General features: G+C 36.0%; 2 protein-coding genes across 4 annotated transcripts in view; one reads left to right on the top strand and one right to left on the bottom strand.

The window, feature by feature from the left end:
* Tdc1 (Tyrosine decarboxylase 1) overlaps positions 1-24,461 on the top strand; it is a 28,977-nt gene extending 4,516 nt beyond the window's left edge. The window contains exons 2-5 of the mRNA XM_073989095.1: positions 12,636-12,820; positions 16,885-17,807; positions 17,878-18,017; positions 23,365-24,461. Of these exons, the coding sequence (XP_073845196.1) occupies positions 12,636-12,820; positions 16,885-17,807; positions 17,878-18,017; positions 23,365-23,723 (1,607 nt within the window). The 3' untranslated portion in view covers positions 23,724-24,461. The remainder of the gene's footprint in view (positions 1-12,635; positions 12,821-16,884; positions 17,808-17,877; positions 18,018-23,364) is intronic.
* The window catches only part of Rpp25 (ribonuclease P protein subunit Rpp25), a 153,387-nt gene that overhangs the window by 118,366 nt on the left and 10,313 nt on the right, over positions 1-24,708 (bottom strand). The gene's annotated exons all lie outside the window — the stretch shown is intronic.

Raw genomic sequence — 24,708 nt, 5'->3', positions numbered from 1 at the left:
ATATTTATTTTTTAAATATTCTAATTGTTAAATTTTATTTTTTTATATTTTACATTTTTTTTATTATATAACAAAAATATTTTATATTTCTAATTGTTATATTTAAATTCCTATATTTTAAGTTTTTTATTTTTATTTTTTATGTTATAATTTTTTATGTTTTTATATTAAACATTTATTTATATTATAGTTTTTTTATATTTTGTATTAGTTTTTATTTTAATGCTTATATTCAAAGTTATTTATATTTTTATATTTTGTTTTTCAAAATAGTCAGGCTTAATCCCATAGTCGTTGTTTTAATATTTTATTAAAACAACTTTTTTTCCCACTAATAAATTAAAGTTGTTTTAATAAAATATTAAAACAACGACTATGGGATTAAGCCTGACTATTTTGAAAAACAAAATAGAAGTCGTCATCCCAAACAAAAAACGCCAACCCTCCTTATATTTTTATATGTTAAATTTTAATTTTTTTTTATATTTAATATCTTAGTTTTATATTTTTATGTTTTAGTTTTTATACAGCGTTTTATATTCATTATTACAGTTTTTATATTTAAATTTGTAATATTATTGTTTTTGGTTTTTTAATTGTTTATATTTTATTGCTTTATTTTTATTTTTAACTTTTTTATAGTTTTCTATATTTTATATTTTATTTTTGTTCGATTTTAATTTTTTATATTTCAGTTATATATAATTTATATTTTATTTAAGTTTTTTTATTTTTATAGAAGATATAAAAATTCTATATATATTTTTTTTAATATTTCTTTTATATTTGCTATATTCTAATTATTAATTTTTTTTTATTTTATAAAAAATATGTTATATTTCTATTTGTTATTGTTTATATTATTATTATTTTTATTATTATTTCTAATTTATGTTAGCAATAAAACTCATTGCGCTTTAGGCCATAAATCATTATTATTATTATTTTAGTTTTTTGTTATACTTTTTTCATTTTATAAAAAATAGTTTATAATTCTACTTGTTATATTTTAATTTTTGTATTTTCATTTTGTATATTTTAGATTTTTCTTTATTTTTATTTTTATATTAACATTATTTATTTCAGTTCCTTATATTTAATATATTTTAATTTTATATTATAGATTTTTATCAATTTATTTATTTGCTAGTTTGTATTATATTCTATATTTTTTTATTTTTATATTTAATATTTCATATTTTAGTTTTTTTATTTTTTTATACTGTATAGATTGTTTAAATTGTTGCTTTTTGGCTTTAGGTCAGAATGATTTTAGTTTTTTTTTATTTTTTTATATTTTATATTAAATTTTTGGTAAAAAGATAAAAGATTATGAACATCAACTCCCCGTGAGTTTTCACAATAGGGCTGTTGAATTAGGCCTTTCAAAAAAAACAAACACATTTTTTGATTTTATTATTTTTAAAATATATTCCAACTGAGATTGCTACTAATAGTATTTCCGTAATTCACCCTTTAATTGAAATATTTAAATTATAATATTTTTATCTTTTTTTCTTCCTCCTCCACCTCTTCTATTGTTTTCTAATGTACTCGTAGTTGCTTGCATGCAAATATTGATGTATTATTTACATGAATAAACAATAGTTTTGACAAATATACAATTTGTTTATATTATTTGACATTTTGAGAACAATATGTTTTTAGAGAGATAAATACTATTTATAAATGAGTGATGGGGCGATATTGGAAAGAAAAATTGAGATAAATTGTGAGCATTGGGTAAACACTTCATAACCCATACATATACATATGTGTGTATGTTTGTATATTTTCGTGAAACTGACAGGTGACAAAAATGAAATAAATTTACATTCGGCTGTAATGCAAAAAACATAAATTAATTTTTCGAGCATAAAGAGCATGACGTTTTGTTTTTTTTTTTTTGCTTTGTAAAAGGAACAAAGTGTATGTACCGCCTGATTCTAATGTGGCCTTGGCAGTCCTTTATTCTTCTAAACCAGAGTGAGAATGTCATGCTGCTTATGAGCCTCTGTTTTTTTAAGAAATGTTTAAGTTATTCAATATTATTGCTAATATTCGAAAAGAGATTTTAGAATATTCTTATAAGGACTTGTACAATTTATAAGTTAATATTACCTATAACTGGGGAATATAGGTAATATTAATTTAATAAATATAAACAGCTATTTAAAACTAGATTTATAGTTGTTTTGATATACACAAATAATGTGCAAACAAATTTCAACAGTAAACCAAAAATAAACAAAATCCCGCTGTTTGTGTAGTGCAAATTATTTAATGTTAACAGAAATTAGCTTCTTCAAGTGCACACAAAACGTGCAATTTTTCACACTTAATAAATTTTATAGTTCTCAAATCATCAATTAGGTATTAATTATTTTGAAATAACTTCATAAAATATCATAATTGGAGGGAATAACAATCAATTAGACATTAAAAAATAACAAAATACCTAGTTGTGTTTCAATCAGTTATGAAATTTATTTTTTTGTTTGTTTTGATAATAACAACTTGGATTTGTTTGGGGAATTTGGTTAATATGTATGTATTTCTTACACAGTTCTCCAACAGATTTTCTTATATGAATAACAATACTGATAATTGTTCCACAAACATCCCATACGGAACAAGGGAGACTTCTCTCATATCAATAAGATTTATATTAGCTCAATGATATAGGGGGACCTGCTGTTTATTGCCGAGTCCGAACAGCGTGTCTTAAGACACCACTTGTAGAGAAGTTTTACATGGCTGAAATACTCAGGAAATGTCGCCAACATTACTGAGGGGGTATTTTGCCACCGTTGAAATTTTTGATGTTACCTGCCCGGGGAATCGATAAAATATGACAGTTTCGTAGTTATTTCAATTTTTTCTTCATTTTTCCAAAGATTCCTAAAATATATGTGGGACTACTTTTTATTTTAGAAAACATTCTGTGCAGAATTTATTTCCTCCATGCAAAATATTATTTAGCTGCGAAGAACAGATGCCTCTCTCTATAAATTCTTTTTCTCATACTTTTCGGGTTTGTATTGCACGAAATTGTTTATAAACAACCTCTACAAGTAATTTGCACTGTGAGTTAATAAACTAAACATTATTTTATGGGAAATTTATGACTCTGAAACTTTTCCAACGTTGCTTATGCCACAGATATAGAGATTTTCGTGGAATTTTGTTTGGCGGCAAAAAATCGTTTTAATTTTTTTTTTTTTTTAATTTGTAATAAATTTAATCAACTACAGCAAAAACAAAAATTGGCAATTAAATACACAAACTACGGGGGATTTCTTCCTCTATAAAATTAATTTATGAGATTTTTGGGGAAAAACTGAATGAAAATTATACATCTATTTTTGCTATCGTTCTACTGTAAAGTCGTTATTTAAATCAGTGAAAATAATGGGCTTGATGAATCATATCTTCCAAGGCGAATTAAAGAAGGTGATCCAAAAGGCAAATTCAGGCCGTGGCACGGTGGTCAAAAGCACTGATCTAGCGGCGCGAAATTAATAACTTGCAAACGAAGTGAGATACGTCACTGAAATTTTGCACAAACTCAGCTTGTACCTGTGGGTAATAATGGTCCAAATATGAACAATATCGGCTAATGTTTTGGTATAGCCCCCATATAATGGTACCTTCCGATTTTCGGTATTTTGAGGATTTAAGCCACAATTTCGTAGCAAATTAGCTGTAATTTGGTACTTAGGGTTCCTAGTGGTCACAAAATATTTCCACCAAAAATTATGGACATAGGTGCACGTTTTGATATAGCCCCCATGTAACCGTACTTCCCAATTTAAGGTATTTTGAATATCATGACCACATTTTTGAACCAACTTGGCGGTAATTTTGCATTCCGTGTTCTCACTGCGTATAAAATCTTCTTACAAAACATTTTCAATACGGGTTTATGTTTCGATGTAGCCCCTTTTATAGTTATCCCATATTTGATAACATATTTAGCTATAATATGGTATTATAGTGTCTCCGTGGGTAGAACTCCTCCTTGCAAACATTTCTTATGATAGGTCCATATTTAATTTAGCTCCCATACAAATGCACATCTAAATTTGTATGAATTTCCTGCAAAATCCCTTATTTTAAAAGTACAGTCATCAAAAGATTTGCAAATATTTACAGCCCTAATGTGGTTATTCCGTATCGAAAGAGTCCAATTTCATTACCCAAAAACAATCGAACCTAAGTTCGGCCAAGTTTACAATATGCACTCTATGGAACAAGCGCGTACAACCCATAAAAACACTAAAAATTGATTTTTTTTTTGAAAATTTATTGCTATATAACTAAGTACCTCCAGACCCCAAACTAATTTTTATAATTTAAATCACACCCTCTGCTATTAATGTTCATATGTTCTAGAAAGTTGTTAACAGAGATCTTAGGTACATTTTTGTAGTTGCTTGTATTCTTGAATTTTGAAAGGTTCGGTATCTATGGACCAGAATCGTAGAAAAAAGTATAAAAATCTAATATTTTCTAAAGTTTTTTGCTATTTTGACCTTTAAGAACAGTTCGTAGTGGGCTCTGATGTTTCACAAAGTTGTATACTGATATATTCGCTATATTATTGTGGTTGAATGTTTTCTTGAATTTTGAATGGTTTAATTTCTATGGAGCAGAAACCGATAAAAGAAAATAAAAATTGCATTTGTTTTGCTATTTTGACCTTTAAGAACCATTTCTACAGGGTTCGTATGTTCTAGAAAGTTGTTTATTGAGATCTAAGGTACATTTTTGTATTTGGTTGTTTGATTCATTTTTGATAGGTTTGATATCTGTAGGCCAAAATCTGAGAAAAAAATATAACGGAAACTTGACCTTAACGATTTTGACCTTGAAGATAAGGTTGAATGGATTTTATGTCTTCACAATTATTATTCCTTAAGATGAGAGCTACAACATTGCCTCCACAAGTAAACCAATATTCTTAGCGGTTTAGAAGATATGAGCCTGACAAAATGGTCCTTTTTGACATCAAGGCCTCAGGTTTTTGGGGGCCCATAACCGCGAAATTCGAAGTAACAGGGAAAAACGCCGAGACACGTGTCTTCTTATTTTTCGTCTTCTATAACGCTGCAGTGTCAGAATGTGGTTAATTTTTTTCGTGTCGCACAGTGTACTGAAAAAACAAAATCTTTGTCTGCAAAGTGTCTGTAACCGATACAATGGAAAATATTTCGCAATTTTATAGTTCGATTTTTTGACTTTCGCGCCGCTAGATCAGTGGTTTCGACCAGTGTGTGTAGGCTTCATTTGATGTCAAAATTTTTTGCGCGAAATATCCACAAAACGTAGAAGAAAACGATCAAATATTCTTCTCGAAGCTTTAATAAATATGTTGTACACAGCTATTATTTACAGAAGCGGAATATTTTGCTCTGTTCCAGAACCTGCAAGAAGTTACTATTTTTTACTACGATAACATTTTTTCCTTTATGTTATCGACAAAATAGTAAAAATTAGTAGATTCTTGCAGTACTGGAACAGACCATTTGTTATTTATTTTTGATTAACCCCCTGTTTTTGTAAAAGTTTTTATTCTTCTCACACGAACTGTCAAAATTTGTAGATCGATTTACTCGCCTAAGCGCAAATGTAAATCTCTGATTTTTAAAAGAGGAATTCTTAACTATATATGGAACGCGTCTACGAAAAATTAGGTCCGTATGTCATCTGGGGGCTGAGCTATGGATGCCTGAATTATTACGAATATAGACGAACGAACAAAAAATAGTTACAAAAACATGGGGTAAAAATATGTTTTGACAATAGTTGTGTCTTTTTACTTTTTCAGTAATAATTATTCAGTAACTTCTTTTCAGAGAGTAAAGCTGGGTACACATTGTCAGTTTTGAATGACAGCTTTGTTGTTGCTAGTGTGGCCGTTCATTTTTGTCATTCATCATGCAACCACAAAATGTTTTGTGGTTGCTGGACGGTTTGACAGTTATCGATAATTGCGAATTATCCACATTCATTAGGCAATTTTCCTTGCGGCAATTGTCAGTTTGTAGATGAGAGAGGGTGTTGAGAGGCAAAGGGTTACCATATGCCTCACCTCTCTCTCCATCAAACTGACAATTGCCGCAAGGAAAATTGCCTAATGTAAATATAATTTTAAAATTGATGTTTTTGTTTCATTTGGTTTAAAATATCAATAGAAACAGAAACAATTTTCATACAGCTGACTTTCTTGCAAGTTTTTGCAAAATGCTGTTCGATAACTTTCTGCAATTTTTCTTGCTTGAGAGGGTAAAATTCACTGAGAGAAGTTGCTGGAACTTGCTGAGAAATTGTTGCTGGGAAAGTTATCGTACAGACCTATTATTTGGCAAAAAGGTATCATTTATTTGCTGTCTCAACTCTTTTCTTTAATTGGCCTTTGTTAGTTTTTGACTAGAAAGGTGTCGCTTCAACTTAAGTCGGATATGGGCTATGACCAGTTCATGGTCGCTGTGTATGTCTCCACTTCGTTTTGTGCTGACTGCAGTTAACCCACTTAGCGCCGAGAGTTTTTTTGCGAGAAAACTTAAAATTGTTTATGAAAGTTATATTTTTGAGACTTTTTAAACATTTTTTAATTTTTTTTTTCTAAAACGTATAGTTTTCCTGCAATCGGGTTTTCTTTTAAAAGTGCCAACAACTTTGAAGGGTAATATAGGTGTATCCTTATATGTCAATCCCATGGTTTTTGATTGAGAAAATACTCTTACTATATTTCTAACAAATCCCTGACCATATACGGTTCTAACATTTATGATTAAACTTTTATCGCATATTTAAAATTTTCATCAAAAGTCGATTTTTTTTTGGAATAGCTTGGGTTTTGGGCCAATTGCGTGGAAATGCATTGGTCAAATGAAGCTTTATAATCGTGAAATGACAGATAATAGACAATACTATAATAAAATGCAAAAAGCCCCACAAAAATATTCGAAACAACCAGAGTTTTACGTCAATTTTTGCAACCATTTTTTTGTGGCGTTTAAACGACCAGTGGCTTTATCTGGGTTAAGAAACTTCTCCATTGTTTCCGAATACAAATGTGATCGATTTGTTTTTATTTCTATCTTGCAATGTTCATGTATATTTACTGATTTCCTTGTGCTAAAATATCAAGTCACCAATCATAGGTTGAAGTCTTGACACATCGTTATGATACGCTCTACAATATCGTGACTTTCCTGTGATTTCGGAGCCAATTTTTGCATTGCAAAAGACCAGTAGAGGATGTGACCTTTGATTTAGTGGCAATTAGGTGCTCATAGTACTCGTCCTTTTTTGTACTCTCGGCGTCATCTGTTGGGGCATAGCATTGAACAATTGTAACAGATTTCCTCACTGAAGTATAGAGGCATGCCGTCATGATCCGATCACTTACAGCTTTCCAAGATGTTAACGCATATTTTGTTCCCTTGCCGACTTTATTTTCCGTCTTTCCTGTTTGCCACTGAACAAAACCACGCTTCTGTTTGATTTTATGAACTCCCCATTTTTGGTCCATCGCATTTCAATTATATCTAGGACTCCGATGTCAAATATGTCTATTTGAGAGATAACCTGCGCAAGCCTTGTAGAATCACTTATTGTTCTAACGTGTGTCAAAGTTCGCCAACGTTATGGTTTTTATTTCAATTCTTGTAGACATTTCGTAAGCAGATGATTGGTCCATTGTACCTTAGAATGGTGGTGGGACTGCCAGCACTAAACCACATTCTGGCTTTGTTTTTTATTAGTTTTTCACTCCGGTCCCAATTACTCACCGTGTCACTACAGGGATCGCTGGTCAACACCCCCGAGATTCTCCCCTGTAACCACTGAGCTGTCCGCAACTGCTAATTTAATTCGCAGATACCCAATATATTTACTGGGCTTTCCACTATCCGCAACCCGTGGGCGCGTCCGTCAGCATTCAGCCATGATCGAGGTCGAGGCGTTTAGTCCGCTCCATTATGATTCGATCAGTGATGAATATTCTTCATTTGATATGTTAGAAAATATAACTTTTAGATTTCTTTAAAGACTGCAGATTCAAGGATAGCACTAGGTCCAATAGGCTTGATGGACAAATCAATTTTTCCCTTCTCTTTTACATGCATTTGCAAGTTTCTTTGGATAATTTTGCGATAGATTTACACATTTAATTACTACACTGAGTTTCTTAATGTTTGCTCTGAATCTTAGAATGATAAATTCGTCAAATCTCTTAATGTCTGAAGAAAGATCGCCTGGAAAACCAACCAACTTGTACTATATTATGGATTTGCCCTACTCCTGGAAATTCATCGGTAGCAATAGATTTAATAGGCTTGAAGGAGAAATCAATTTCTTTCTCCCTTCACTTTTCCCTAATTTTTTCAATTCATTTCATAACCTTCAAAAAGAATTTGTAACGCTACGTTAATTATTACACTGAGGTTCCCAATGCCTGTTTTAAGTGTTAGAACTAATGAGAATGTTCGTCGATTCGCCTACAATAGGCAAAATGTTTTATTTTGTTTGCCTACCACATGTTTATCATTTTCAAGTGGACTGTATTTAAAATAGATCCCTGTTGAACTAAATTTCTCTCTATCCTCTACACATGCAAACCTCACCAAGACATTCACTATCTTGATTAGAAAATCAGGCTGTTCGCTACGTGAACAGGTTCAAAACTATTATTTCGTATCACATTTATCGCATCACATTTTTGGATGGTATCGTTAGCCTAAAGGTATGAAGATATAAAAACTGGACTCCACGAACACCTAGCATTATGGAACATATTATCACGTAAAGCTATTGCAACCGAATATTGTTGGTTTGCATTGTCTTCTTTGGTGTTGATTGATTTGTGTATATTCTCCTGAATGCGTAAGCTCTCGTACAGCTTTTGTTTACATGTCCTTCTCTATCCAATATTTTGGTATTGAAAGCGGATCTGTTTTCTCAATTACACCAAACGGATCCTTTCTAAATAGATTCATTGTTTATTACACTGAGATTCATGATGTTTGCTTCAAATTTAATATTTTCTATAATACGATTTCTTTAAAGAATAGCTCATCTTATGTCCGGTTTCTCTAAGACGATTCGAAATTCGTTCGAATTCCAACCCAACTTCTGTTATTGTAGAATTTTTTGTTTGATTGAAATAGAGACTGAATCAAATACTTTTGAGAAAACTTTTGAGAAAACAGAATTTTGGTAGTAATTCGAACGAATTTTAATTCAAATCATCTTAGTGAAACATACCATTAAATTCACCATTCGGTCGATCTTCAATGGACACTGCCACTGTCAATGTTGCCAACCGATGCATGACATTTCTTCGATACCTTTAATTGGCAATTCGATGTGAAGTTGGTTGCAGTTCATTCCTATCTTGGATTTATGATTGTCAATTCTTTTCGCAACAACTTTAAAGAGGTTTGAAATACAATTTGAAACATTTTTTCTTCAATGACATTCAAATGGATGCTTTAGAGATACACATATTTAGGGCATGTTTCACTATGTCTAAACTTTGCTTTTCATGGTAACATTAACTTTGTTTTTGCTTGGAAACAACCACAAAATTTGAAAATTATACACGAGTTAAGTAGTTTTTCTTTCGTCGATATAGTGAAACTGGCTGTTACTTTTATTTCGAACTTTTTTGTTCAATTTCCCTACTCGGATCCTTTCTAGAGAGAATCATTGTTTATTACATTGAGTTTCCTGGCGTCTGCTCCAAATTTTGAAGCACATTTTACACCTTTTATGAAACTGTCTTTAGCACATTTTTCTTTAGTAGATTTTTCTACAATGGCTTCTCTAAATGTATACCCTCCATTGCCTTCATATTGATTATTTGTTTTACAATAGTTTATAAATTAAAATAAATAAGAAACTGTTGGGCGCCATACTGTGCTCAATGCCCTGATGACTAATTATTCTCGTGAAGGCCCCACAAATATCCATTCAGGCCTTGATAATAACATTTTGAATAAATTATTTCAAACTATCAATTAATATCTCTCCCTGTTGGCAGACAAGGGCAAATGTTATTGATGCCCTGAACTTCAACATTTGTAAACAAATTGTCAAAGTGTTTTGTAAATATTGCAACTTTCAATTTCAATTGTTTGCCCTAGACAAGCGATCAGCAAGCAATATAAAAATTATTCACTAAAATTGAAAGAAAAAAAGGAAACCACAAAACACCTGTGCCTGAGGGAAGAGGGTTGGTAACCAAGACAAATAGACATTCTTAGCTGATGATTTTTTGTTATACCCTCAGCCTTTAGGCTAAAGAGGGTATTTACACTTTGATACGACCAAAAATGTGCCTCATCGAAATAATGGTTTTAGACCCCAAGTATGTTTGTACGATATCCGTTTCAGACAATTTTGAGAAGATCTAGCAATGTCCGTCCGTCTGTCTGTCTGTCTGTCTGTCTGGCAGGCTGGTGCGCACGATAACTCTCGAACGGATTAATCGATTCGGTTCAAATTTTGGATATCGAAATATTTTGTCCAGATTCGATTTAAGTTCGAAGATGGGCCATATAGGTCCACTCCTTCAGGTACCTCCCCCACAAAAGTTCGAAAATGTTCGGAAAATTTGTGCGCACGATAACTCTCGAAGGGAATAACCGATTTGGTCCATACTTTGCACATCGTGTAATTTATACCAAACTTAGATAAGGTTCCAATATGGACTCAATCGGTCTACTCCTTCGGGTACCTCCCACACAAAATTTAGGAAAAGTTCAGTTTAGGACCTGTTCTCGAATCGCTCTGATTTTTGTTTACGCAAGTTGTGTTCGCTGTCCTCTATACGACGCTGTAAGTTTCATTAGGGGCAAGTCCATACTTCCTGAGAAAATAGCCTGAAAGTCACAAAAACCCTATGACACAGTGTGTAGTGGTTGGAACGCAAGATAAGTCTCGAACGGATCTGCCGATTCGGTCCAAAATTTGGCTTTCGTAATATTTTGTCCAAACTTAGTTCAAGTTCAAAGATGGATTATATCGGTCCACTCCTTCCGGTACCTCACCCACAAAAGTTCGAAAATGTTCGGAAAATTTGTGCGTACGATAACCCTTGAAGGGAGCAACCGATTTGGTCCATACTTTGCACATTATGAAATTTCTACCAGAATTATATAAGGTTCCAATATGGACTCAATCGGTCTACTCCTTCGAGTACCTCCCACACAAAATTTCGTAAGAGTTCAGTTTAGGACCTGCTCTCGAATCGCCTTGGTTTTTGTTGTAACATCTTGTATTCACTGTACCCTATACGAAGGTACAAGCTTCCTCAGGGGCAAGTCCATACTTCCTGAGAAAATAGCCTGAAAGGTACAAAAAAAGCCCTATGACACCGTGTGTAGTGGTTGGAGCGCAAGATAACTCTCGACCGAATCTGCCGATTCGGTCCAAAATGTGACCTTCGTAATATTTTGTGCAAACTTAGTTTAAGTTTGAAAATAAGCCCTACCGGTCCACTCCTTCAGGTACCTCCCCCACAAAAGTTCAAAAATGTTCGGAAAATTTTTTCGCACTATAACTCTTGATGGGAGTGACCGATTTGATCCATACTTTACACATTCTCATAATATCTACCAGATATAGATCAGGTTCGAATATGGACTATATTTGTCCAATGCATCCCGTACCTCCCACACAAAATTTTGGATAAGTTCACTTTAAGACCTGCTAATAAATCACTTTGATTTTTGTTGAAGCAACTTACATTCGCTGCCTTAATTGCGATGGAAAAAGTTGTTTCAGGGGCAAGTCCATACTTCTTGAGAAAACAGCCCGAAGGGTGTAAAAACCCCCTATGGCACCCCCATGATCTATGTCGGTCCATTCCTTTAAGTACCTTTTCCGCAACATTTTTGAACTTTAATCCTAATCAACATTTTTGTCGGTTCATACAACCAAAATTTTGAAACCCCCTAAAAAGTGTTTCAATTTGCACAGGCTGAGGGTATATCTCTGTCGGCAAAGCCGACTGATACTTTTTTACTTGTTTTGTTTTTATTTCGCTCAAAATAAACAATTATTTATAAACATTAAACAGACACGAACGAACCTAAACTAAATCAATTACTAGAGTAGTTCATTGGGCAATTTCTTGTTATATTTTTAAATATTTCATTAACACACTACCTTGCCAATCTATTAAAAAAAGGTGGCCAACACTACCTCCGCAAAACGTGTTTCTCTTTTTTGTTTTTTTTTTTTTTTTTTTTTTTGCCAAAGAGAAACATTTGAATTATTTTGTTTTAATTGTTCTATGACTATTCAACATAAGTATGTACATATGTTTGAATCTATGTCGAGTTGCCGATTGATAGAAACCCGGCAAAATAAACAATGACCCACACACGGCAAATTGAGTCGACTCAATTCAATTCAGCAGCGGCAACATCATTTATGTGTTAATTATTTTGTTGTAGGTGGTGTAAATATTTGTGAATTATCTACTTCGGGTTTTTCGTATTCATGGCCACAATTTGTGGTGTGTGAGAAGAGTAGGGGAGTTCTATTGTTTATTTATTTCATTGTGATTTGTTGTCTAAATATTTATGTTTGGTTTTTCTTCTTTTTTTTCACTCTTACAGATGAAGCCCCCTTGAAACCAGAAAAATTCGAAACTGTCTTAGATGATTTCGAAAAGAAAGTTATGCCCGGTGTTGTCCACTGGAATCATCCGAAATTTTTTGCCTACTTTCCATCGGGTAATTCATTTCCATCCATATTGGGTGATATGTTAAGCAGTGCAATTGGATCGATTGGATTTTCATGGGTAAGTAGCGAAAAAATCAATAGAAATGAATGGCCTGTTTCACTAAGACTATTCGAATTCAAATTCGATCGAACTACGACCAACCTTCAGTTTTTTGAAAAATATTTGATTTGATTTTGTTTTCAGTCAAACAAAAGCTTTTCATAACAACAGGAGTTTGGTAGTAATTCGACTGATATTGAACTCGAATTGTCTTAGGCTAGAATAGGCTATAATATTTAATATTTTCTTTAATTAAAATCCGATCTTAAACTGATCAATCAGTCAATCTTCAATGGGCATTACCAAATGTCAATGTTGCCAACCACTACTTGAAATTTCTTTGTTATTGGCAATTTAATGTGAAGTTGGTTGCAGTTCATTTCATTGTTGGTTTATAACTGACTAATCTTTCCGCAGCTTTATCTTTAAAGAAAAAAACCTAAAACATATTTTAAATTGTCTTTAATCCACTTTCTTTAATTAAAATCCGATATAAAACTGACCAATCAGTCGATCTTCAATGGTCGTTGCCAAATATCAATGTTGCCTACCACTACTTGAAATTTTTTTGTTACCTTTCATTGGCAATACAATGTGAAGTTGGTTGCAGTTAATTTCTACCTTGGGTTATAACTGAAAATTTTTTCCGTAGCTTTAACTTTAAAGAAAGAAACTTCAAGCATATTTTATATTTTCTTTAATCTTAATCCACTTTCTTTAATTAAAATCCGATCGTAGACAGACTAATCAGTCGATTTTCTATTGTCATTGCCACATATTAATGTTACCAACCGCTACTTGGAATTTCTTTGTCACCTTTCATTGGCAATTCACTGTGAAGTTGGTTGCAATCTTGAAATCCTACGCCCACAAATCGTTGGTAGAAATAGTTCTTAAAGACCTGAACGAGGAACCAATGTCTCTCCTAATTTTTTCAATATACTTAGCAATTCACATGAAAGATTTCCAGATAGGATCTGAAGCGATTTCCAAAAAGGCTATACAGAAGCACCCTTTCTTGCAAAAATTGTCGTTAAGATAGAAGTCTATAGAAGCCATCTTTCTTTCAAAAATATTCTATAGAAGCATCCTTTCTTTCATTAAGGGACTATAGGAGCCACGTTTCTTTCAAAAATTGTTTATAGAAGCACCCTTTCTTTAAAAAATGGTCTATAGAAACCCCCCTTCTTTCAGATTTGGTCTATAGAAGCAACCCTTCTTTCAGATTTGGTCTATAGAAGCCCCCCTTCTTTCAGATTTGGTCTATAGAAGCACCCATTCTTTTAGAAAGGGTCTATATAAGCACCCATTCTTTCATTAAGGGACTATAGGAGCCACCTTTCTTAAAAAAATTGTTTATCGAAGCACCCTTTCTTTCAAAAATGGTCTATAGAAGCCCCCGTTCTTTCAGATTTGGTCTATAGAAGCACCCTTTCTTTCTTATAGGGTCCACAGAAGCACCCTTTTTTCCAAAAATGGTCTAAAGAAGCATCCTTTCTTTCCGAAAGGGTCTATAGAAGCACCCTTTCTTTCAGAATGTATCTACAGAAGCACCCTTTTTTCAGAATGTATCTACAGAAGCACCCGTTTTTCAGAATGTATTTACAGAAGCACCCTTTTTTCAGAATGTATCTACAGAAGCACCCTTTCTTTCAGAAAGTGTCTATAGAAGCCCCCCTTCTTTCAGAAAGGGTCTATAGAAGCACCCATTCTTTCAGAAAGGGTCTATAGAAGCACCCATTCTTTCAGAAAGGGTCTATAGAAGCACCCCTTCTTTCAAAAATGGTCTATAGAAGCCCCCCTTCTTTCAGATTTGGTCTATAGAAGCCCCCCTTCTTTCAGATTTGGTCTATAGAAGCACCCATTCTTTCAGAAAGGGTCTATAGAAACACCCATTCTTTCAGAAAGGGTCTATAGAAGCACCCACTCTTTCAGAAAGGGTCTATAGAAGCACCCATTCGTTCAGAAAGGGTGTATAGAAGCACCCATTCTTTCAGAAAGGGTCTATAGAAGCACCCATTCTTTCAGAAAGGGTCTATAGAAGCACCCATTCTTTCAGAAAGGCTCTATAGAAGCACCCATTCTCTCAGAAAGGGTCTATAGAAGCACCCATTCTTTCAGAAAGGGTCTATAGAAGCACCCATTCCTTCAGAAAGGGTCTATAAAAGCACCCATTCTCTCAGAAAGGGTCTATAGAAGCACCATTCTTTTAGAAAGGGTCTATAGAAGCACCCATTCTTTCATTAAGGGACTATAGGAGCCACCTTTCTTTAAAAAATTGTTTATCGAAGCACCCTTTCTTTCAAAAATGGTCTATAGAAGTCCCCGTTCTTTCAGATTTGGTCTATAGAAGCACCCTTTCTTTCAGAAAGGGTCTATTGAAGCACCCTTTCTTTCATATAGGGTCCATAGAAGCACCCTTTCTTCCAAAAATGGTATAAAGAAGCATCCTTTCTTTCCGAAAGGGTCTATAGAAGCACCCTTTCTTTCAGAATGTATCTACAGAAGCACCCTTTTTTCAGAATGTATCTACAGAAGCACCCTTTTTTAAGAATGTATCTACAGAAGCACCCTTTCTTTCAGAAAGTGTCTATAGAAGCACCCATTCTTTCAGAAAGGGTCTATAGAAGCACCCCTTATTTCAAAAATGGTCTATAGAAGCCCCCCTTCTTTCAGATTTGGTCTATAGAAGCCCCCCTTCTTTCAGATTTGGTCTATAGAAGCACCCATTCTTTCAGAAAGGGTCTATAGAAACACCCATTCTTTCAGAAACGGTCTATAGAAGCACCCATTCTTTCAGAAAGGGTCTATAGAAGCACCCATTCTTTCAGAAAGGGTCTATGGAAGCACCCATTCTTTCAGAAAGGGTCTAAAGAGGCACCCATTATTTCAGAAAGGTTCTATAGAAGCACCCATTCTTTCAGAAAGGGTCTATAGAAGAACCCTTTCTTTCATGTAGGGTCCAAAGAAGCACCCTTTCTTCCAAAAATGGCCTAAGAAGCATCCTTTCTTTCCGAAAGGGTCTATAGAAGCACCCTTTCTTTCAGAATGTATCTACAGAGCACCCTTTCTTCAGAATGTATCTACAGAAGCACCCTTTCTTTTAGAAAGGGTCTAAAGAAGCACCGTTTCTTTCAGAAAGGGTCTAAAGAAGCACCGTTTCTTTCAGAAAGAGTCTATCGAAGCACCGTTTCTTTCAGAAAGGGTCTAAAGATACACCGTTTCTTTCAGAAAGAGTCTATCGAAGCAACCTTTCTTTCAGAAAGAGTCTATCGAAGCAACCTTTCTTTCAGAAAGGGTCTAAAGAAGCACCGTTTCTTTCAGAAAGGGTCTAAAGAAGCACCCTTTCTTTCCGAAAGGGTCTAAAAAAGCACCCTTTCTTTCAGAAAGGGTCTAAAGAAGCACCCTTTCTTTCAGGGTCTATAGAAGTCATCTTTCTTTCAAAAATATTCTATAGAAGCATCCTTTCTTTCATTAAGAAAATATAGAAGCCACCTTTCTTTCATTAAGAAAATATAGAAACCACCTTTCTTTCATTAAAGAACTATAGAAGCAACATTGCTTTCAACAATTGTTTATAGAAGCACCCTTTCTTTAAAGAATGTTTTATAGAAGCACCCTTTCTTTCAAAAATGGTCTATAGAAGCACCCCTTCTTTCAAAAATGGTCTATAGAAGCCCCCTTTCTTTTAGAAAGGATCTAAAGAAGCAACCTTTCTTTCAGAAAGGGTCTAAAGAAGCACCATTTCTTTTAGAAAGGGTCTAAAGAAGATCCATTTCTTTCAGAAAGTGTCTATAGAAGCACCCTTTCTTCAAGAAAGTGTCTATAGAAGCCTTCTATCTTTTTTGGCAGCAATAATTATTTTAAAAGTCTTTGAATGGTTCACAAATTTTTAAACTGCAACCAACTTCGCTTGAATTTCCAACCCAAGGTGAAGTTGGTTGCAGTTCAAACTTTTTTTCCAGCTGGAAAAATCACATTCTGACGGTCTATAGATGTTAATACCATCTTTCTCTATCATGCCCTTATACTGTTTTCACATTCCTCATCCTTTAACGTCTTTAATTTTCTCTTCCTTTCAGGCCTCTTGTCCAGCATCAACAGAATTGGAAACCATTGTTTTAGATTGGTATGCCAAGGCGTTGGGTTTACCGAAAGCATTTATCACAGATGTTCCCGGCAGTCGGGGTGGTGGAGCGCTGCAAGGTTCCGCTTCCGAGTGTACTTTAGTGTGTATGATCACAGCACGTTCCAGGGCCATAAATAAGCTACGTGGCCTTACATCCGAAATACATGAAAGCGTTTTTCTACCACAACTAATAGCCTATGCCAGTAAAGAAGCTCACTCCTCGGTGGAAAAGGCTGCCAAAATGGCTTTGGTAAAACTGCGCATAATTGAAGCCGACGAAAGGGGACGCATGCGTGTGGATTTATTGCGGCAGGCAATACAAAATGATGCCAATGCGGGACTTACACCATTCTTTGTGGTGGCAACAGTGGGTACAACTGGTGCCTGTGCCTTTGATAATCTCGTGGAAATTGGTAAAGTCTGCAAAGAGGTACCCAGTATATGGTTCCATGTTGATGGTGCCTATGCGGGAAATTCATTTATGTTACCGGAAATGCGTCGTTTTGCCGATGGTCTAGAATATGCCGATTCATTTAATACAAATCCAAATAAGTTGTTGCTGACCAATTTTGATGCCTCTGCCATGTGGGTAAAGGATGTCATGAGTCTAAAGACAGCTTTAAATGTAAATCCCCTGTACCTGCAACATGAACATGAAAAAGCAATTGACTATCGTCATTATGGTATACCGTTGTCTAGACGTTTTCGTGCACTGAAATTGTGGTTTGTTTTCCGCACGTATGGTTTAACCGGTCTTCAGGCATACATAAGAAATCACATGGCACTGGCGAAGAAATTTGAAATGTTGGTGCGTAAAGATGAACGTTTTGAGGTGCGAAATGATGTCTATTTGGGTTTGGTATGCTTCCGCATGAGGTAAGTTGGAAGGAGGAGGAGGAAAGGAAGAATGAAAACGAAAGTAATGTGTGTGTCTTTTTTGTTTTAGAGCTGCTGATACCTACAATCAAGAGCTGTTGGCCCAAATCAATCACTCCGGCAAAATGCACATGATTCCATCCATGGTCAATGGCAAATATGTCATACGGTTTTGTGTGACCTATGAACATGCCACAGAAAAGGATATTGGTAAGTTAAAAGAGGTTATTGTATTTGATTTTAAATATCAAAATATGAGGAGGCATATTGCGACTTGGCGAACATCTCATGTAAACATTTAAAATGCTAGGAATATTATGTTCAAACATTTTTCGAAAAAAAATGTGGATGAAATATTAAAAATTTTATCAGAAATTTAAAAATTATAACTACATAAATCTAATTACATTATTCCGAAGGATCGCCCCCAATGCACCAATTCTAGCCTTTGTCCACCGCTATCGAGCTGAACTATCTTCATTTCCTGACTTCTTCACTCTGAGAGTAATCAGGTCCTTCTTCTGTGGCGACTTCACCTTTCTGGTCTTATGTCTCGTCTCTTTCCACCAAGCTTGCTTCGCGTTCAAGGCAACTACCTTCAGTTGTACTAATAGTCTTAATAGCCTTCGCCGCGCGTTCTGCCTCTTGGCTAGCTGCTAGTAATTCTTCTATCTTCGTTTCCTCAGTCTCACACAGAGCATTTTTCAAATTTACTAGAGTCTTAAGAAGCTTGACGGCATATCCCTTCTCGTTTTGTACGATGTCGTGGCGTATTCCATTGTCTTGACATATTCTTTACTGGCGTCACCGCGTGCTTCTGCTTCATGGTTAGCCGCTAGTTATTTTTTCTTCGTTTCGTCAGCCCTACGCGATGCGTTTTTGACTTGCTCTTGTGGAGCCTTGACAATCTTGACTGTATATACCTTCTCGTTTTTTTACGATGTCATGGCGCACTCCATTGCCTTGACATAAACTTCCATATTCTTTACGGGCGTCACCGCGTCATTACCTTCGTTTCGTCAGCCCCATGCGATTCATTCTTGACTTGCTCCTGTAGAGTCTTGACAATCTTGACTGTACATACCTTCTCGTTTTAGTACGATCTTGGCTCCTTCCATTGTTCGGTCCGATTTTTCCAACTCCTATTGCTGGATTTCTCTTTCAAGGTTCTTCTCTCGTTCTCGTTCCTCCCATGACATGGTTATATGGGGAAGTTTATTTGTTTCTTTCCTCCATCGCATAATTGTTTCCCGCAACTCAGGTTTCTTTGTAAGTCCATATCTACATCAGGCAATTTTCCTTGCGGCAATTGTCAATTTGATGGAGAGAGAGGTGAGGCATATGGTAACCCTTTGCCTCTCAACATCCTCTCTCACCGCCAAACTGACAATTGTCGCAAGAAAATTTCCTAATTTAGATATGGACTAAACAATTGAAACGTTTTCTCGTTTGCCATTTTATTTTCTGCTGCTGCCTGCTTCGAGACTGCAGCTCGTTGACTTTAAACGTACTCATAAATCTCTTCATGGTACTCTTCTGACTAGGTTTCATTAATCTTTTCTCAATCTCCCTGTTGATGAGAGCAAAAAGTCACTCAACTTCATTTTCAAGTCTTGTTGACATCTGTCTTTTTCTATGGGACACCAGGATTTCATTAATCTTCTCAATCGCCCTGTTTATGAGACCAAAAAGTCACTCGACTTCATCTTCAACTCTTGCTGCCGGGTGTCTCATTCTATACGCCAGAGTTTTATTAAACTCCTCAATCGCCAAGTTGATGGGACCAAGGAGTCACTCTACTCACTAATTTTTCCTTCGCTACCTTCGTTTCGTCAGCCCCTCCGCGAAGCATTTTTGACTTGCTCCTGTAGAGTCTTGACAATCTTGACTGTATATACCTTCTCGTTTTAGTACGATATTGGCTCCTTCCATTGTTCGGTCCGATTTTTCCAACTCCTATTGCCGGATTTCTCTTTCAAGGGTCTTCTCTCGTTCTCATTCCTCCCATGACATGGTTATATGGGGAAATTTATTTGTTTCTATCCTCCTTCGCATAACTGGTTCCCGCAACTCAGTTTTCTTTGTAAGTCCATGTCTACATCAGGCAATTTTCCTTGCGGCAATTTTCAATTTGATGGAGAGAGAGGTGAGGCATATGATAACCCTTTGTCTCTCAACATTCTCTCTCACCGACAATCTGACAATTGCCGCAAGAAAATTGCCTAATTTAGATATGGACTAAACAATTGAAGCGTTTTCTCGTTTGCCATTTTATTTTCTGCTGCCGCCTGCTTCGAGACTGCAGCTCGTTGACTTTAAACGTACTCATAAACCTCCTCATGGTACTCTTCAGACTAGGTTTCATTAATCTTTTCTCAATGTCCCTGTTGATGAGAGCAAAAAGTCTCTCTACTTCATTGCAAATGTGGGGCACCAGGGTTTCATTAATCTCCTCAATCGCCCAGTTGATGAGACCATGAAGTCTCTCCACTTCATCTTCAATTCTTGCTGCCGGTTGCCTCATTTTGTGGGCCACCAGGCTTTCATTAATCTCCTCAATCGCCCAGTTGATGAGACGAAGAAGTCTCTCCACTTCATCTTCAATTCTTGCTACCGTCTGTATCCCCTCAATCGCCGTGTTTATGAGACCAAAAAGTCACTCGACTTCATCTTCAACACTTGCTGCCGGTCAAAGGAGTCACTCCACTTCATCTTCAATTCTTGCTGCCATCTGTCTAATTCTGTACGCCACCAGGCTTTCATTAATCTCCTCAATCGCCCAGTTGATGAGACGAAGAAGTCTCTCCACTTCATCTTCAATTCTTGCTACCGTCTGTATCCCCTCAATCGCCGTGTTTATGAGACCAAAAAGTCACTCGACTTCATCTTCAACACTTGCTGCCGGTCAAAGGAGTCACTCCACTTCATCTTCAATTCTTGCTGCCATCTGTCTAATTCTGTACGCCACCAGGCTTTCATTAACCTCCTCAATCGCCCAGTTGATGAGACCCAGGAGCCCCTCAATTTCATCTTCAATTCTTGCTGACGTCTGCATCATTCTGTACACCACCACTCTTTCATTAATCTCTTCAATCGCCCAGTTGATGAGACCAAGGAGTCACTCCATTTCATCTTCAATTCTTGATGCCGTCTATCTCATTCTGTACGCCACCAGGCTTTCATTAATGTCCTCAATCGCCCAGTTGATGAGACCAAGAAGTCTCGCTACTCCATCTTCAATTCTTGCTGCCATCTGTCTAATTCTGTACGCCACCAGAGTTTCATTAACCTCCTCAATCGCTTAGTTGATGAGACCAAGGAGTCCCTCAATTTCATCTTCAATTCTTGCTGACGTCTGCATCATTCTGTACACCACCACACTTTCATTAATCTCTTCAATCGCCCAGTTGATGAGACCAAGGAGTTACTCCATTTCATCTTCAATTCTTGATGCCGTCTTTCTCATTCTGTACGCCACCAGGCTTTCATTAATCTCCTCAATCGCCCAGTTGATGAGACCAAGAATTCTCACTACTCCACCTTCAATTCTTGCTGCCATCTGTCTAATTCTGTACGCCACCAGAGTTTCATTAACCTCCTCAATCGCCCAGTTGATGAGACCCAGGAGTCCCTCAATTTCATCTTCAATTCTTGCTGACGTCTGCATCATTCTGTACACCACCACACTTTCATTAATCTCTTCAATCGCCCAGTTGATAAGACCAGGGAGTCACTCCATTTCATCTTCAATTCTTGATGCCGTCTATCTCATTCTGTACGCCACCAGGCTTTCATTAATCTCCTCAATCGCCCAGTTGATGAGACCAAGAAGTCTCGCTACTCCATCTTCAATTCTTGCTGCCATCTGTCTAATTCTGTACGCCACCAGAGTTTCATTAACCTCCTCAATCGCCCAGTTGATGAGACCAAGGAGTCCCTCAATTTCATCTTCAATTCTTGCTGACGTCTGCATCATTCTGTACACCACCACACTTTCATTAATCTCTTCAATCGCCCAGTTGATGAGACCAAGGAGTCACTCCATTTCATCTTCAATTCTTGCTGACGTCTGCATCATTCTGTACACCACCACACTTTCATTAATCTCCTCAATCGCCCAGTTGATGAGACCAAGAAATCTCTCCACTTCATCTTCAATTCTTAATGTCCTTTGTTTCATTCTGTACGCCACAAGGTTTTCATTACTCTAATCAATCGCCCAGTTGATGAGACCAAGTAGTCTCTCCACTTCATCTTCAATACTTGCTACCTTCTATCTCTCCTCACTCGCCCAATTCATGATACCAAGAAGTCTCTCCAATTCATCTTCAATTCTTGCTGTCCTCTTTTTCATTCTGTGGCCCACCAGGGTTTCATTAAACTCGTCAATCTCTCAGTTAGTTAGTCCAAGAAGTCCCTCTACTTCATCTTCAATTTTTATTGCCGTCTTTCTCATTCTGTGGCCACCAGGGCTTCATTAATCTCCTCAATCGCTCAGTGGATGAGAACAAAAAGTCTCTCCACTACTCCAGGGTTTCACTAAACTTCTCAATCACTTAGTTTATGAGACCAAGAAGTCTCTCTAATCATCTTCACTTCTTGCTGTCGTCTGCCTTATTCTGTGGGCTAACAAGGTTTCATTAAACTCCTCAATCGCTCAGTTCATGAGTCCAAGAAGTCTCTCTACCTCATCTTCAAGTCTTGCTGTCGTCTGTCTCATTCTATGGTCCACCAGGGTTTCATTAACCTTTTCAATCGCCCAGTTGATGAGATCAAAAGTTCTTTCTACTTCATCTTCAGTTCTTGCTGTCATCTGTCTCATTCTGTGGACCACCAGGGGTTCATTAGGCTTCTCAATCGCCCTGTTGATGAGACCAAGAGGTATCCCTACTTCATCTTCAATTCTTGCTGCCGTCTGTCTCATTCTGTGTGCCACCAGTAGTCCTGTTGGTTACGTACCAGTGACTTCATTCTGGGACACGAGTACTAGTTGCCCCTAGGTCGTTTGGTCTGGTGTCGGCCCCTCTGTGGGATTATCGTGGTAGTTGTACCCAAATCCCGAGTAGAGTCTACGGCTTGAATGTGGAGTTGCAACCGGCTGTTTGAGCCATCGAAAGACTGATATTTTAGATGGTTTCCGCACCAATCCATTGCGTTGAACAGGGTCAAACTCTTGAACACAACTGGTACCTCAGTACGCCGTTGTGAGAACACCGGAAGGTGTGCTAAACGCGGCATACTTGCCGGCTCATTCTGAAGCACAATTAATTGATAGTTTGTAAGACTACACCTCTTCTTCAAATTTGTACGAACTCTGACATAAATCTTATGGAGAGGCCATAAAAACACTTAGTTATCTGACATCTGGCAAGTCAACCCGCTACACATGCTTGTCAGTCTGCAGCCTATATTACATCTCGTATTCTAACTCAAACATTCCACACATGGGCCGACTGCAAAAGCCTGTTCGCTACGTCAACATTATGTGTTCTAATTTAAAATTTAAATTATTGTTCAAATGCAGTATTTGATAAATGTTTCTCTTCTCCTTTTACAGTTGATGCCTGGACGGAAATTAAAGCCTTTGCTGAAGATATTTTACGCGATGCCACAATGGAAATTTCATCACTGCCACCAACACCGGAAAAGGTTCTATCCGAACCACAACCGATTACCGGCAAACCACCAATCAAAAAGAAGCTTACCCGAACCAAATCACTGCGGTTCTCCTTTACACGCAGTATATCACGTGAAATGTACGAATCACAGAATGAACATCTTAAAGATGGTTGTACACCGATTTTGGTGATCGACAATAATGCCATGATGCAAAGTTTCTTAAAGGCAACAGCTGAGAATCAACAAAATAAACTGAAAGATATACAAGATGTTGATACCGATGAGGCAAGCAATTAGAATTAGAATTGAATGAATAGGGATCGAGAGATCTCCGATGTTGTCGCTTGTCTCATGTTTCCTTCTCCCCAAATTTAGTCCTATTAGAATATGATGTATGATGAACTCCATGTCTCCCAGTATAGTATTATATGTAAATGTATTTGTATTTATATGTAAAATTGTATTTTAATTAATAATTATAACAACAGCAACTTTATTGTCATCCTCTTTCACAGTTATATTGTATTAGTCGCTCATTTTCTAATTTATCTAAAATATATTTGTATATCATTTAGTTATAGGTCTTCTAACTCTTTGATTATCGATCGTAAACTGTAGTGTGCAATCGATAAATCGATTTCAAGTAGCCTTGCCAATTGCAAGGGTTACCAACAAGTTATCAAACCATTCATTGGCAATTCGCTTGAAGTTGGCTGCAGTTCAAATTTTCCCATTTTTCTCTTCATATTGTTACTTATTTATTTTGTAATCTATTTTTTTAATAATTTTAATTTATGTATATGTGTATATGTATGTATACAATGTTTGTATGTATGTACTTAGTCTAACAATCGTCATCACTTAAATTCGAATTTTATTTTTGCATTTTTTCTATAGAATTGTATAAATGTAACCCCATCATAACTATCCTACATACATAGTAAATTGTAGTACAAAGTGTCAAAACAAACAAACGAAAGAAAAAAAGCATGGAACTGTCATAATTATGACTTGTACTATATCAATAAAACATAATAACAGTGTTTTAATTTTGCTCGAGGGGAGTTGCTATTCTCATACTGGGCGAGTATTCCCGGTTGGCAGATGGGAAGGGGATTGCCGAGGGCAACCAAAATGGGACCTGGTTCCGCACGTCGCAGACCAAAATCGGGGTAGTTTCTTAAAAAATTAAGTAAGGAAAAATAAGAGGTATAAAGCTACGGTGCAGGGTGATAATAACCCAGTAACGGCGGCAACCGTTGGTGAGAGTACCAGCCATGTG

Source organism: Musca autumnalis, unplaced genomic scaffold (genome assembly GCF_047663935.1).
Source record: "Musca autumnalis isolate F117 unplaced genomic scaffold, ASM4766393v1 scaffold_5, whole genome shotgun sequence".
Lineage (NCBI taxonomy): Eukaryota > Metazoa > Arthropoda > Insecta > Diptera > Muscidae > Musca > Musca autumnalis.
Note: the sequence above shows the minus strand (reverse complement) of the source record. Positions and strands in the feature narration are given on the sequence as shown.